This window comes from Musca domestica, unplaced genomic scaffold, assembly GCF_030504385.1.
Source record: "Musca domestica strain aabys unplaced genomic scaffold, Musca_domestica.polishedcontigs.V.1.1 14, whole genome shotgun sequence".
In the NCBI taxonomy this organism is placed as follows: Eukaryota; Metazoa; Arthropoda; class Insecta; order Diptera; family Muscidae; genus Musca; species Musca domestica.
The window spans coordinates 13,183,807-13,201,733 of NW_026712192.1; the positions used below are offsets into that span (position 1 = coordinate 13,183,807).

The following is a 17,927-nucleotide window of genomic DNA, read 5'->3' on the forward strand; positions in this document are numbered from 1 at the left end:
AAGAGTTCTGCTGAAAATGTGCACCTTCGATTGGCCACCAGAACTCAAGCGCCGGCCGTGGTGATGGTGTGGGCCGTCATAACAGCCGATGGTCGCTCTTCCCTCGTATTAAACGACCGTGGCATACGAATAAATGCCGAATATTATCGCGAAAATATTCTGGAGGTTGTATTAAAGCATTTGGCACGCAAACATTTTGGTCGCAGACCATGGATATTCCAACAGGACTCAGCACCATCGCACTCTGCACGCGCCACCCAAGAATGGTTACAAAATGAGGTTCCTCGCTTCATTTCCAGCACACAATGGCCACCAAAATCTCCGGATACCAATCCGTTGAACTATTATGTCTGGAGTATTTTGGAAAGCAAGGTTGGCACATAAAAAATACCAAAGTGTCGATCACCTCAAGTAAGCGCTTCGCCGGGAATGGGCCAAAATAGCGCAGAGCAAAATTCGGGCAGCGTGTCACGGTTTTATTGACCGTTTGAAGGTCATAATTCCTGCCAAAGATGACCAATTCGAACAAATCTAAACTTATTCTAAAATTTGATGCTAAAAAATACGGCGTTTGACTTTGTTGCAGTTTTTTTATCTCACCCTATATATAGTGACTGTAAAAGAACCCTTAATAACTTCAGCATCCAATCTGTAATACTTTAAGGGTAGACTGGGCCCTCAAGGATTAAAAATGACCTGTGCTGTGTCACAGATAGTTTAGTGTGTGGATAATATGACCAAACCTGTATAGGCATATTTTATGAGAAAAGTGGGACTTTTTTATAGGGTCCGTTATCTAACGTTTACATTGAAAAGCCAGTAATGCTGATTTTGGTTAAGAGGCATAATTGGGTAATTTTTCTTCGAATATGAGCGAGGAGTAGCCGTTACGTTATCGGACGGATTTTTCTTCACAAAAAGGTAGCATTTGGTTTTAGCTCGACGGCATTACGTGCGACACAGCCAAAGAACACTCTACTTTAAAACAAGTAAAAAACATTATGTTCGGTCGGATCGAACTTTTAATACTCTCCATCTTAGGATAATGGAAACATTAGAACCAAATATGACCCACAAGTACCAATTTTTAGACATATTCCTGGGAAAATGTGGCAAAAATCATAAAAATACCGAATATCGGGAGGTACCGCTATATAGGGCTATACAAAAACGTGGACCAATACATACAATGTTTCGCCAACGGAGCTAGGACCTATTATGACCAACAAATTCCAATTTTTAGACAAATTCGTGAAAAAATGTGACAAAAAACATCAAAATACCGAATATCGTGAGATACCGTTATATGGGGGCTATACCAAAGCGTGGACTTATGCATACAATGTTTTGCCACACGAACTAGGACCCATTATGACCTAGAAATACATATTTTCAGACAAATCTGTGAAAAAGTGTGGCATCAAAATACCGAGTATCGAATACCAAAACGTGGACAGGAATCTCATTTTCAATACCAACCATCCTAGACACAATACAAATTGTTTTGCTAAATTTTGACGCTCTACGTAAAATAATGTGGCCTGTATCGTGATTTGTTTGCTGATTATGAATATATATACTTTATGGGGTCTACAAACGGAATGACAAAGTTGATATATCCTTCCTTCCAAGGTGGAGGGTATAAAAGACAATAAGTTCCGCGGGACCTGATTAGGAATTTACGAACTCTGATACAATTCCTGTGAGTATTGTAGCTAAAATCATCAAAATATCGAATATAGGGAGGTACCATTATATGGGGACTATATGAAGACGTGGACCTGCATATTCTAAATTTGAAACATTCCCGTGGAAAGTGTGACACAAATCATTAAAATACTGAATATCTGAAGTTGTAGTAATATGGGGACTATACCAAAGTATGGTCCTATATTGACAGTTCTAAGTAAGGGGAGTTTCTTACACGATTCGCACATGCTGCCACTTTACAGTAAATTCGGGTCAAAATTGTGACTAAAACACAAAAAACTTTAAATCTGATGGTACATTTATGTGGGGGCTATACCAAAACCTGGACATATATATAGGCCATGTCCTATACTACAAAGACCTAACACACATCTGGCTAAAATTTTATCAACCTACTTCATTTCGTTCGGAAGCTAGAGTGATTTCCACAGACGGACGGACATTGCTAAATCGGCATCCTGATCAAGAATATATATTCTTTGTGGGGTCTAAAATTTATATTTCGAGGTGTTACAATTGGAATAACAATTTTAATATATCCTCCATATTATGGTAAAGGGTACACAAATGAGCTTTGAAATTGTTAGGAATAGCCCAATATAATCGCATTTTAGAGATTTCTTTTCCAAAAAAATCATCTTCTCCTGGTTAACTGTGGCCCACTGTACACCTCTCTATTTATATAGTTACTTGGCTTATCCCCATTTTCTTTTAGACCTAACAGTGAAATTCCTGCATATAATTAACTTCTTGTTTTCTTGATTCCTTCGATTGCATTTTTTCTTCGACTCCGTTACTTTGTGTTATTTGAATATCTGTTGGTTTTTTGTTTTTGAGATTTCATGTTTGACGTCGATGTTGTTGTTATTGTAAACTGGTGTTTTTTTTTTGTCACATGTTGGCTATGGGCCAATAATGAGCAATGTGGCGAATTGCAATTGCAAAAAGAAATAGCCGAAAAAAAACTAAACAGAGGAATATCTCACACATAGATTGGCATATTAAAACGAAACAGATTCTCAAAATGCTGGCATTTTGCTGTGCCGTGTCGACAGGAGAGAAGTACCAAAAAACAACACAAAAAAATAATACAGGCGACAGAACAACGCGACGACAGACAGACAAATCCGACAAATTAGTAGAGGTTTTGCTTTGTACATTTTTCTATTGCCATTGTTTTTTTCAGGGTCATTGTAAAAATTCTATGCACCCATACACATGTATTGTACATTAGAAAGTGAAAGTGTGCATGAATGAAATGTCGAATGGGTGGGGGAGGGGAGGAGCAGGAGAAGGAGGAAGGACAAGATATAGATATAGTGGTTTTCTTTTGTTAATGTGTTTTTTTTTTCTTTTTTCATATTGTCATATATGTGACAAGTGCAATGACAATGTTATTCAGAAAAATAACAGAATGATTAAATGTTTATAATGTAACGAGAAAATGGTTTGATTTTTACCGAGAATCATTTTTGAAAGAATTGTGGTTTGTGGTGTAGGCGAAGGTCGTTGTCGGTAGTAATATCTGGTCCTATTTTCAAGCTCGCTTGGGAAAAATGAACTTTTACTTTTGTAAAATAGTAATGACCTATTGTATGATAGTTTATATTTGCTTGACCGCTGAAGCCATAAGGGACGGAGATGCGAGATATGGCAGGTGTTCTTGGAAACTTATGTTTTGATATTTATATAAATTCACATAAACTGTTGCTTTAACCCAAAAAATTCATTTTAATAAGTATGAATTTCTGGCATTTATGTAAGATTTAGACTTTCGATGTTTTTCAGGAACTATAGTCGAATTTTATTACAAATAGTTTCGTTGAATTTTTCGACTTACTACAATCCCGTTTAAAGGGATTTTTTAACAATACTTTGAAAAAAAAGACCAAGAAGACCATTTTAGTGTCTGTTTTAAGGTTGAAATGGTCAACCAAATTATTAAATAACAAGTAAAAAAGCAGTAAGTTCGGTCGGGCCGAATTTTGAATACCCTCCACCATTTAAAACGAATTAGAACATTTTCAAAAAAATTAAATCCATTGAAAATTCAAAAAAAATCTTTAAAATACCTAATATCGGAAGGTGCCGATATATGGGGGATACACGATATTGTGGACCTATATAGACAAATCTATGTCTGGGGGTAAAGTACTCAGAAGGGACTCCTTGTGTGGAATTTCAGACAATTCCATTAAAAAATGTGTCTAAAATCATCAAAATACCGAATATCGAGGGGTACCGTTATATTGGGGCAATGCCATATCGTGGACCTATATAGATAATTATCATCCAGAGGATAAAGTACTCAAAAGGAACTCCTTGTGTGGAATTTCAGACAATACCATTGTAAAATGGGGCTTAAATCATCAAAATACCGAATATCGGAGGGTGCCGTTATATGGGGGATATACGATATCGTGTACCTATATATACAATTTTTTTTGAGGGGATAAAATGCCCACAAGGGACTCCTTTTGTGGAATTGCAGACAATTCTGCTAACAAATGTATCTAAAATCATCAAAATACCGAATATCGCGGGGTACCGTTATATGGGGGCTATACGATATCGTGGACCGATATAGCCCGTCTTCGAACTTGACCTGCCTGCAGACAAAAGACAGATCTGTGAAAAATTTTAGCTTCCTCTCTTAATTCGTTTTGACTGTAGTGTGATTACAACCGACGGACAGAAGGACGGACATGGCTAAATCGTCTTAGAATTTTACGCTGATCAAGAATATATATACTTTGTTGGGTCTAAAATGATTATTTCGATGAGTTACAAACGGAATGACGAACTTAATATACTATCCATGCTATATATGGTGGAGGGTATAAAAATGGTCTGCAATATTGAGAAAGTTACTCTATTAAAACAACAAGTAAAAAATCTCCGCAAATTGGAACGAATTTGGAAATTTTCCAAAAAAAAAAAAAAAAAAACAAAATTCGTTAAATATTCTGTTAAAATCTTAAAAATACCGATTGTAGCCGTTATATTAGGGTCTATACGACAACGTGGACTGCATAGGGACATTTTGTCACAAGCCAAAACGATATTCAAATGCAAAACATAAAAAGCAACTAAAAAAGCAGTAAGTTCAGTAAGAACTTTGAATACTCTCCACCATTTGGAACGAATTAGAAAATTTTCAAAAAAATAAAATCCATTAAAAATTCTTTTAAAATTTTTAAAATATCTAATATAGGAAGGTGCCGATATGGGGGGATATACGATATTGTGGACCTATAAAGACAAATCTATGTCTGCGTGTAAAGTACTCACAAGGAACTCCTTGTGTGGATTTTCAAAATACCGAATAATGCGGGGTATCGTTATATGGGAGCTATACGTTATCGTTAACCTATATAGAGAATTCTCTATCGGGGGTTAAAGTGTTCACAAAGAACCCCTTGTGTACAAACAATCCCTTGTGACCATTCCGTTGAAAAATATGGCTAAAAACACCAAAATACCGAATATCGGGGAAACCGATACGCTATACGATATCGGCGACCTATATAGATAATTCTATGCCGAGGTATAAAGTACACACAAGGAACTCCTTGTGTGGACAATTCCTATGAAAAATGTGGGTAAAATCATCAAAATACCGAATATCGGGGGGTACAGTTATATGGGGGATATACGATATCGTGGACCTATATAGATAATTCTCTGCCGAGGTATAAAGTACTCACAAGGAGCTTCTTGTGTGGATTTTCAGACAATTCCGATGAAAAATGTGTGTAAAATCATCAAAATACCGAATATCGGGGGTACCGTTATTGGGGGATATACGATATCGTGGACCTGTATAGACAATTCTCTCTCAGGGGGTAAGGTACTCACAAGGAACTACTTGTGTGGATTTTAAGACAATTCCATTGAAAAATGTGGCTAACATCATCAAAATACCGAATATCGGGGGGTACAGTTATATGGGGGCTATACGATATCGTGGACCGATCTTCGAACTTGACTTGCCTGCAGACAAAAGACAGATCTGTGCAAAATTTTAGCTTCCTATCTTAATTCGTTTAGACTGTAGCGTGATTACAACTTTGTTGGGTCTAAAATGATTATTTGGAAGAGTTACAAGCGGAATGACGAACTTAATATACCCTCCATACTTTTTTGGTGGAGGGTATAAAAATTCGGTGAATAATGTAGCTAAAATCATATAATACCGAACATAGGGAGGTACTATTTTATGGGAGCTATACCAAAACGTCACCTGCACAGACAATTTTTCGCAATAGGCTGTAGTATCCATTACGAACTTCAAATATCAAATTTGAAACATTTTCGGTGAATAATGTCACTAAGATCATAAAAATACCGAATATCGGGAGGTATCATTATATGGGGGCTATAGCAAATTTTCTGTAATAGATTGTTGTATCCATTACATCAAATACCAAATATGAAACATTTCCGGTGAATAATGTCGCTTAAGTCACCATAATTCCGAAAATAGGGAGTTACCATTATATGGGGGCTATTCCAAAACGGGGACCTACATGACCCATTTTCAATACCAAAAGTCCTGCAGACATAACATACATTTGAGTATAATTTTATCAACCTACTTCATTTCGTTCGAAAGCTAGAGTGATTTCCAAAGACGGACAGACGAACGGACATCGCTAAATCACATAGAATTCTATACTGATCAAGAATATATGTACTTTGTGGGGTCAAAAATGTATGACAAACTTAATATACCCTCCATACTATGGTGGAGGGTATAAAAAAGAAACTGAAATCATATTAAGATATATATGAGAACTATATCCAAATCTGAAACGATCTTGGCATAATTTTAAAAACGTATTTTTGAGCTGTATCTGATATCTGGTACCATAGATTATTGTTGTGGAGTGCCTAGTTCGCATGTGAGCGACTTAAAACCCCAAATCGGATTCACAACATATATTCATTCGAATTTCCCAAAATTCAGTCCATTTCGGCTGATATTAGCCATTTGGGGCACAATAAACCTGATATCGGGTAAAGATATATTGGAGCGATATCGTAATCTAATCCAATCTCGATCCGATTTGAAACACTTATTTATAAGCATGCGAGGGACTTTAACACCAAATCGGACCAAAAATATATATGGGAGCTATAGCTATATAGCTGAACCGATTTTCTCCGAATTCGATTTACTTGCTTCTAGACTGAATTTGGTCGGATGTACAAAATTCAGGAATTAGGTCGTTTGGATGACCAATAGCAAGGTCATTTGGTGCACAATTAACCCGAAATCGATTCAAGAGTAGGGTTCGTTCTGGGGTCAAACAATTATTGGTAAGAAAATGTCATCTCAATCGGTTAATTATTGCGACCTACATTTTGTTCACAAAAATACATGGACAGACGGACGGACACACCGATTGACATGAATAAATCGACTCAAAAAGTGATTCTATGAAGATCCTCAAAAATAACTATGGGTCTATCTCGCATTCATCTCCATGTTACAAAACAAATGCACAAAGACATAATACTCTTACCACTATGTGGTGTAGGGTATAAAAGTACTGCTCCGGAATCAGGGTACAAATACCTACCTTTACAAAAATTTGTGAATTTTTACTAAACTACAGTTAAGTCCTTCCTATTACCTTCAGAATATTTAGCATTAAAATGGGTCATACAGTCCATGGCGTCATAATTTCAGGTATTTCAGCATTTGTGTTTGAATTGGTTCGACCTATTAATTGTTTCGACCCTATTAATTTTTGTGTTCTTAAACTGAATTTGCTTGTAGGATACATGCTTGCTTATAGGGGTTAACCTTGATTGTTAAATCATTAAACCGTTCTGTTTTCCTGCCGACCGACCTACCTTGTCAATGATAGTCATTGTCATTGCCATTGTCACATTGACATTGAATGCATTGTTTTTGTCCTCTGTTGTTGGCGCTCAGGGTTTTTGTTATTGTATTTCCTTGCCCTTACGAAAATCCACTGATCTCATGCATGGCCATAGCACGGCATCTTTGGACTTGGAAGGATATACATATGTATTTATATATTGTAATTTCTTTGTATGACATCTTGGCAACGGACTTGACTTTATTCGTTCAGTTAGTCAGTCAGTCGTCCGAATACATGGCATCACATACTGCTGGCGAATGGTTTTCTTGGCCAATGTCAATGGGGATTTTGTGTTCTTCATGGCTAGATGAGTTATTACAATGACCAAGGCATATGAATTAAAAAAAAAAAAAAAACGAAAAACAAATTTTATACGCAAAGGCGGCGAAGGATGGATGGATGAGTTTGAATGTGTAAACGTCATAAAGATTATGCATAATTATTTTGTTGTCTCACACACACACACACACATACACATGTCGTATGTGTATGTGTAATAATGGACTTTATTTGTTTCAAGAGAATAATTTTGTCTTTCTCTCTCTCTTTGTGTTTTCAGTCGCCCAGTCGTCTGGAGACAGCTGCCGGCACCTCAAGTGAACATACCACAGGACGCCAGTTGCAACGAGTCCTCCACTACTCAATGACACCATGCATGCAAGGACCCCTAAGATCCGAATGTGCCATTCATGACGTTGACTGTGATGAAGTGTATCCCGGTATCTATATTGGTGATGCGTAAGTAGCGGCGGCTGGTGCCACAACGGCACCCTTGCTGAATTTTCATTTTCGGATGAAATGTAATTTAAAATTAATTTCATTTCTACAGAGCTTCGGCGAAAAATAAAACTTTCCTGCGCATGAAAGGTATTACACATGTCTTAAATGCCGCCGAGGGTTGTCGTTACGGGCAAGTTGATACAGGGCACAGCTATTATCGTGATATGCCAAGCATAAGGTAATGTTTTTTTTTTTTTTTGAGGTAGCTTTCATTTGTCACCCATGTCACGTCAGCCAGAGTGGAGCATTCACATTTGATTAACTCATACGTTTTTCACCATTAACTAATTACAGAGAATTATTTTTGTGGTTTAATTTGTTTAATTTAATTGTACACAAGTATACAGAGAGATATTTGTTTGAGTTTTTTCAGAGTGGGAGTTAGTGGAAATTAGGCAAATAATCCATGAAGGGGTAATGTAAACAAACAACCTTCAATATCATCAGTAGATTGAAAGTAATGGAATATTCCTTAAATAGATGCAATATAAACATAACTTAGTGAACTCATTACCAAGTAATGAGTAAAGTCGGCATAGAGTGTGCGCTTACAACTTTCATAAATTGTTTTTGGTTTCTATTTATTTGTCGACTTTTCTTTTCAAAAGGAATTATTTAGTAGATTTATTTCTAAGTAGTTACGATTTTCAAAAAAAGGTTAGAAAACCATTATTTGGTAATGGAAGTTTTAACTTGGCAGTATATTCAATGATGCCTCCATCCCTTAACTTGCACCATACTATGACTTTTTCCGGAAGATTAGTAGCTTTTGCAATGCTTCTGGCTGATCTTCACTCCAAACTGGACAATTATGTTTAGTAACGTACCCTTTGTACCAAAAATCAGCTTCGTCGTTGAACACAATTTCCCTATAAAAGATTCTGCATGGCAGTAGGTTGATAAGCTTAAGTTATTGCACTAGGTGTATTTCGAAGGGCTTCAAACCTTAATCCTTCCGCAAAATTTTCCATGCTTTTAAGAAACAGAGGCCCCATAGCTGCGAACGGCTTCATCGAAAAAGAAAGGATCATTCGATTTCTTTCCGACTTTGTAAATCTTAATATTTATAGTGCTAGATAAGGTGCTAAAATGGGCGCTACTGCTTTACTTCTTTTTGTACCTCCCTCGTAATGTTTATAAAATGTAAACGAGTCCATTTGTCCTTAAATTTTTCATATCCCAACTTTTATCTAGGTCTGATAAAAAGATAGATGGATCGGCCCACTCCTGCTGGTACCACCCCCACATTTTGAATAAGGAAATGCTTATAAAATGTAATGGAAGAATCCGAATGCATATTCCAACGGCTCTCCCAATTATAGATCTAGTATGAATAGGAATAGATCAAATCATTCCTTCTTGTATCTCCGCCACAACGGGTCAACATTTTGAATACTAAACGTCATCATATTCATCCGCAAAAAGAACATACATAGAATGTTCCAAAAAACCTTAAATCTGACAGTACAGTTGTATGGGGCCTATATGAAAAAGCGGACCTATATGGCCTATTTTTATACCCTCCATCATATATAGGATGGAGGGTATATTAAGTTCGTCTTTCCGTTTGTAACTCATCGAAATAATAATTTTAGACCTAAAAAAGTATGTATATTCTGGATCAGCGTAAAATTCTAAGAAGATTTAGCCCTGTCCGTCTGATAGGAAGCTAAAAATTTGCACAGATCAGTTTTTTGTCTGCAGGGAGGTCAAGTTCAGAGATGGGCTATATAGGTCCGCGATATCATATAGCCCCATATAACGGTACCCCCGATATTCGGTATTTTGATGATTGCAGCTAAATTTTTTAATAAAATTGTCTGAAAATCCACACAAGAAGTTCCTTCTGGATACTTTACCCCCTGGAAGATTATTGTCTATATAACCCCCATATAACAGTACCTCCCGATATTCGGTATTTAGAAGATTTTAGCAACATTATTTACGGGAGTTGTTTAAAATTTCGTATTTAGAGTTCGTAATGGGCCAATGACAAAATATCGTCTATGCTGGTCCTCGTTCTCGTATAGCGCCCATATATCGGTACCTCCCTATATTCGGTATTTTGTTGCAGAAAATTGTTCAGGACCAGGTCTTCGTATAGCCCCATATATCGGTACCTATCTGCATGCGGTATTTTAATAAATTTACCTAGAATCAAATATAAGGGTTATATTCGGAATTTTTAAGATATTAACAGAGTTTTTAACGGTTTTAATTTTTTTGAACACTTCCAAATTCGTCCCAAATGGTGGAGTTATTTAATAATAAAGGACCACGACGGTACTTGGATTCTATGCGAAATACATGTTTGAATAAATGTTTTGTCTTGACCCACGACGGTATACTATGGACTGTCTGGCCTTATTTTCGTTCCACTCACCTGGTAACATTAATCGATGTTCTGAAATTCACTCGCGTTCCAGGATGCTTTCAATGGCCTTCCCGACGTTGGTCAAATAATAAAAAATGCTTTAACGCTCTTATAACAATTATTATTTAAATTACCTAAAAACAGTATTCATTATTAAAAATAAAAAAAAAAAAACAAAGTTACGAAGTTAAAAAGCATTCTTCCCCATGTGGAAAAAAGTTAAAAATTTTCAAAAAATAAAATAGAAAATAGAATCATTTAAATTTCTGATAAGATCTCAAAAATACCATTTTAGGGTCAATGCGAAGACGTGGACCTGCATAGCCAAATCAACATTAAATTTATTGCTGATCAATAATATATATACTTTGTGGGGTCTAAAATGTATATTTCGGGGTATTACAAACGGAATGATTAATGTACCCTCCCGTACTATGATGGAGGGTATAAAAGCAAAACCACTCGCTGGTGTAGTAAAAATGAGGCAAAAAAAGTTTTTAGTAATTTGAAACCTATTTGATATGAATTCTCGAATACACTACCATATCCGCGAATTCACGAAAATTTTTAAAATTTAAGGCTAAAAAGTGTAATTTGTAGAATTTCTTAGAACAAATTCCAAAAAACACTACAATTTCTACTCTCTAGTCTTTAATACCGCTTAGTACGAATTTTAAAAAGCTTCATTATGAAAGATGTTCTGAAGTTAGAGCGAGCTTTTAATCAAAAAGCGCCAGCTAAATGACCACTACAGTTCATTTATGGTCAAAGGGTTACTTTAGTTTTGGCGAAGCAATAAAAAATCTCATCTCAATAAAAACCAAGTAACTATGTTCTGTATACTTGTATTATTGATTAATTTATTTATTTTTATTAATTTATTTCAAAATTTATATTTTCATATTTTCTTGACAAAACTCGCTGATTATCACATCGATACCACTACTACGACAACAATCAAAATTTACACACACCAATTATAACAACTCCTTTTGGCATTATAATGTAATTTTAAATTCATTTGCCTTGTAAAATATTGCATTTGAATCGATTACAACCACGACATGATCACGAAATGAAAATATATCGCACACACCCACTCGCACATACACATGAACATGAACATATACTACTCACACATGCATAATACATGATATGCGGAAAATCATGCAACGCGATATATCGTTCATAAAAAAAAAACATATAAATATTTTATTTTTGAATGAGAGCAGAAGAAACAACAAAGACACTATTTTCAGGTATATGGGCTTCCCAATGGTTGATGCTCCGACGACAGATATTTCACGTTATTTCTATGTGGCCGCCAAATTCATTGACAACGCCCTGAGCAGTGGAGGTAAATATTAGTGGCTTTTAATGTTTATGTATATATTATATTATTATATTACCATTATTATTACTAATATGTTTTATGTATTACCAATATTTCAACTCCTAAAAGTATGCATTAAGTATTTTTAGTAGAAAATCTATGATGCCTAGACATATTGACTACTTGCATAAATTTTGAAGATACTGGTTAAAATCCTTTTTGTTTAATTGTTCAATAAAAAGGGTGATTTTTAAGAGCATAAAAAAGTTTTTCAGACACACAAAAAAAGGAAAAAACTGTTAGTTTGGCCTGGCCGATCTTTGAATACCCTCCACAATTTTGAACGAATTTGGTAATCTTAAAAAAAAAAAAAATTAAAAAAAAAAAATAAATAAAACCAGTTAAGATCTTAAAATTACCGAATTTAGCCGTTATATTTGGGTCTATACGACGACGGCAACTTTTGTCATAACCCTTTACAATATTCAAACGCGAAACTTGAAAAAAATCGGTGAATAACGTAGCTAAAATCATCGAATATCGGGAGGTACCGTTATATGGGGGCTATACGAAGATGTGGACCTGCACAGACAATTTCTGTCATAGACTGTAGTATCCATTACGTACTTCAAACATCAAATTTGAAACAATTCCGGTGAATAATGTTGCTAAAATCATCACAATACCGAATATGGGGCTATACGAAGACGTGGACCTGCTCAGACAATTTCTGTCATAGGCTGTAGTATCCATTACGAACTTCAAACATCAAATTTGAAACAATTCCGGTGAATAATGCTAAAATCATTAAAAGTACCGAATATCGGGAGGTACTGTTATACGAAGGCGTGGACCTGTATGGACCATTTTCTGTCATAGGCTGTAGTATCCATTGCGAACTTCAAATATGGAATTTGAAACAATTCTGGTGAATAATGTTGATAAAATCATCAAAATACCGAATATCGGGAGGTACCGTTATATGGAGGCTATACGAAGACGTGAACCTACACAGATAATCTTCTGTCGTAGGCTGTAGCATCCAATTCGAACTTCAAATACCAAATTTGAAATAATTCCGATGAATATTGTCGCACAATACCGTATATGGGGCTATACGAAGACGTGGACCTTCACAGCCCATTTTCTGTTTTAGGCTGAAGTATCCATTACGAACTTCAAATACCAAATCTGAAACGATTCCGGTGAATAATGCTAAAGTCATTAAAAGTACCGAATTATTTGCTAAATTTCAACTCAATCGAAAAAGAAATAATTTTCCGCAGTCAGGGTAAGAAATACCTACCTCTGGAAAAAAATCGAAGAATTTTTACTAAACTAAGTTGTTCCCGATATTATTCCTGAGTTTTCTTCGCACCTTGAATTATTTCCAAAAATATTAGATCTTGTATTACTATGGGAAGTATAGGTCCAATGTAAATCTATACCACCTCCGAAAAGAGTATAAATAAATGTATGGCCAAATGCTGAATGTATTTCAGCCGAAACCCCGACTGAATATTTTTCAAAACTTTAATTTAGAATATTTGTCAGGACTCCTTGTCCTTTTATGTATTGCCTTCAATATTTTTCATGATTTCTTAAAAAAATATTAATCCCTTTTTTTATTCCATTCACAGGTCGTGTTTTGGTGCACTGTTTGGTCGGTATGTCCCGTTCGGCTACGTGCGTTCTTGCCTATCTTATGATTTGCCGGAAAATGACCGCCGTTGAGGCCATTCGCAAAGTGCGCATGCATCGTGATATTCATCCCAATGATGGTTTCCTACAACAATTGGCTGATCTTGATATGGAACTCAAGCGGAAAAATCTATATCCCTATTAAACCAAAATCTAAAAAAAAACCAAAACACAAATCCCGAATCATACTTTATATTTATATTCTAATAATAATTATAATTATTACGATAGACACATATTTATGATGATAAAATAATGTAAAAAATTGAAATGAAAATGAAAACCACATAGTGATCTAGTAATGAGACCATTTTATTCGACCACTACTCAAATGACTTCCATGACGGACCCCAAAGAGGACATAATTGGACTGAAAACAAATGAATAAATCCCAAGAACAACAAAAAAACATGAACGATCTTTTTGAACTTATTTTATAGAAAATCAAGAAAAACAACAAAATCATAAAATGCAATGAGGACTAAAACAATATTAATAATTAATTATTTTTTTTGTGTAGAATTTTAAAATAATAATAATAATTTTTTATGTATTATTTAATATATTAAAGGAAACAAGAAAAAAAACAATAATAATCAATTATGGATATATACATACATATAATAATTATAAAGTATATTATTTAGCAACTAAATTAAATTGTAATACCAAAAACAAAAAACTAAAACAATATTAAGAAATTAATGCTGAAAATCGAAACCAATGTCGTATGGGTAGATGATATAACTCTCCCTCTGTGTAGACACATCAAATTCATCAATTCCATGCAAAAGTATATATTCTCTTAGCATACTATGTACTCAATTGTCACCTGTTGCATACTTTTAACGAGTAGTGTGTTAAGACACTTAGGAAATTGCCACATTTGCTGTGAACGTTAACGATTATTGAAAAAAGAAAAACGATAGCTAATAACTCTCTCATTTTGTTTCTCATCATTGTTCTCATAACGATCTTATCGAACTCTCTCGCTCCACTGTGCAACACAAAATGTAAAGGCGTTACTAAAAAATTGTGAATAAATTTGTTGCATTTTATACAACACCAAAAATTATGCTGGGAGTTTTAATTTTGTTTTTATTAATTTCAAGTTTTTTTTTCTGAGGCTAAGTCTAGGAGGTGCTAATCGGATGTCTTTAGAAATTAACTCGAAATGCTATCTTTAAATCATATTAGGAGTGAGACTTGCCTGCGAGGATTGAGGAATACGAGTTAACATAAACTAAAAGAGCACTAGACAAAAGTTTAAGCGGCTCGATTTCGAGCGAGCTTAACTCTCTACTCGAATTTGAGCCGGATTACTTCTGGGAGTGGGAAAAACATCGAGCTAACCCTTTTCGAACGATATCCAGAAAGCGTGGACCAACATATTTTCATGTTTCAACACATTCCCTTTAAGGGGAATGTAGGGCAACAGTGAGCCAATATTTCCATTTTTATACTCTACACCACAAGGTGGTCAGGGTATTATGTCTTTGTGCATTTGTTTGTAACAGGCAGAAGGATCACATGCATAGAATCACATTCTGAGTCGATTTATGCATGTCCGTCCGTCCGTCCGTCTTTCCGTCCGTCCGTCCGTCCGTCTGTCCGTCTGTCCATGTATTTTTGTAAACAAAGAACAGGTCGCATTTATTGCCCGATCCAGATGAAATTTTGCAAAGATCTTTTGTTTGGCCCAAGGACGAACCCTATTGAAAGTGGAGATAATCGGTCAAAATTTAGATATAGCTCCCATATATATATCTTCGTCCGATTTGCCTTTTATTGTGCACCAAACGTGTAATATTAGCCCGAATTGTATGGAATTTTGCATATACACCCAAATTAGGCCTGAAAATATGAATGCCAAACTTGATCGAAATCGGTTCAGATATAGCTATAGCTCCCATATATATTGTTCATCCGATTTGTTATTTTTGTCCACCGCCGCCGTAATATGCACTATGCAACAACAATATTTGGGGAAATATATCAAATACAGCTCAGAAATACATTTGCTAAATTTTATCGAGATCGGTTTAGATTTGGATATAGCTCCCATATATAACTTCGTCCGATTTACGTTTGATTGTGTAGCAAACATCTAATATTTGTCCATATGGGATGGAATTTGGCACCTACGACCGAATTGAGTCTAGAAGCTAGTATGTCAAATTTGGTGAAGATCGGTTCAGATATAGCTATAGCTTCCATATATATTATTCATCCGATTTGTTATATTTGTTACCCACAACCGTAATATGCACTTCGTAACAAAGATATTCAGGGAAATATATCAAATACAGCTCAGAAATATCTTTGCTAAATTTTATCGAGATCGGTTCAGATTTGGATATAGCTCCCATATATATCTTTATCCGATTTAAAATTAATTGTGCACCAAATGGGCAATACAATTCCGAATTTAAAAGACACAAATGCTTCGGCATATTTAGTCCTTTGAACTTTAAATTATAATTATAATCATAGCGTGTATGATTGAATTCTCCCATAAAAACTTTTAATTGTTATGTGGAGCTCTACTTAATTAGCAAAGTGGTGTAGGGTATCATAAAGTCGGCCCCGCCCGACTTGAAGACTTTCTTTACTGGTTTGCTTCTGACCTATGTCTGATAATACTACCATGTCGTGACGTTGGACAATATAGGGTACACGACTCAATGTACCCTCATCCAAATGACAAGAGAGAGTATATACCATTTAATATGGCCAAAACGTGTCTCACCGAAATAATTTTTTTAGACCCCAGGTCTCTTTGGGCCTCATCCGTGTCAGGACACATGGAGTCGACCTAGCGATTTCCGTCCGTCCGTCTGTCTGGAAGAAAGGAAGTATAACATTTGCAAATCATAACATTTTTGTCAGTGCTAGGTCAGGTGCGAAAATGGAGAGTATCGTCCCACTACATCAAGTACCTCCCCCGCAAAGGGTCAAAATTTGTGAAAAAATTTAAAAATGAGAAATATGAATCCGAGTTTCTTTCACACGTTATAATATTTTTATTAACACAAGATCTGGTTTGAAAATGTAATTTATCGGTCCACTCCTTCTGGTACCTCCGGCACAAAGAGTCAACATTTTGAATATCCATGAAGCTTCTAAAACGCAAAGTTAACATCCGATTCCATTCAGACTTGGCAAATCTCAATATTTCTATCACCACTAGATCTGTTATAAAGATGGTAGAGAACGGACCATTTATTCTGGTACCTCCCCCTTAAAATCCGAAATAAGCATCCGGTTCTCTTCAAATTTCACACATGCCATTATTCTAACAATATCTGCTGTGAAAATGTGATCTATCGGTCCACCCCACAAAGGGTTTCAAATTTTGAAAAACAAAACGCAAAATAAGCTTCCAACTGTCTTCAAATTTCACACATACAAACCTTTTTGCGAACACAAAATCTGTTGTGAAGATGATATAAATCTGCCAACCCCCTTCTTGTACCTCACCCACAAAGGATAACAATTTCCCATACTTATAACTGTCATGACTTGCGAAACAAGTCGGCGAGCCTATAGAATTTGCTATATCTTAATTTTCCCCTTAGCCATAAATCTGATATGTATGTGTTATTAACCTGAATTTATGATTTCGTATATAACTCGATCCATCCGCTGTATCTGGTACCTGTCCGCTATATCTGGTACCTCACACATATTTCTACATTTTCCAAAAATTTGCACATATCTCATATAAAGTATAGGAAGTAGCGAAATCGTCCAAATATGGCATGTTGTAATATTTGTATCAGACTTAGGTCAGATACAAATTGGGCAATATTGGCCAATTGTTTCGAACCTCCCCCGTAGAGGGTCAATAGTTAGAATAATCATAACTCAATACATCTATCGGCAAAACCAACTGATACTATTTAACTTGGTTTTATTCAAAATTTTACCATCTTTTGTGGCGGAGGACCTGTGTACCGATATGATCCTTCGGGAGTTATAGTGCGCACGGCAGATGGATAAAGGGACGGACATAGTTAGACCGATTCGAAAGGTTTGGATTTCGCCCAAAGAATACGAGTTAACATAAACTAAAAGAGCACTAGACAAAAGTTTAAGCGGCTCGATTTCGAGCGAGCTTAACTCTCTACTCGAA

General features: G+C 35.6%; 1 protein-coding gene across 3 annotated transcripts in view; it reads left to right on the top strand.

Annotated features, from left to right (window-relative positions):
* Positions 1-14,201, top strand: part of LOC101896084 (dual specificity protein phosphatase 13) — a 45,717-nt gene extending 31,516 nt beyond the window's left edge. For 2 of the 3 annotated variants that reach the window (XM_011295566.3, XM_011295565.3), the window contains 4 exons: positions 8,164-8,342; positions 8,434-8,562; positions 11,991-12,115; positions 13,732-14,201. In XM_011295566.3, coding sequence (XP_011293868.1) covers positions 8,164-8,342; positions 8,434-8,562; positions 11,991-12,115; positions 13,732-13,937 — 639 coding nt within the window. In that variant the 3' untranslated portion in view covers positions 13,938-14,201. The remainder of the gene's footprint in view (positions 1-8,163; positions 8,343-8,433; positions 8,563-11,990; positions 12,116-13,731) is intronic. The other variant, XM_005186759.4, reaches the window with a different exon arrangement.
* The last annotated feature ends 3,726 nt before the right edge of the window (positions 14,202-17,927 follow it).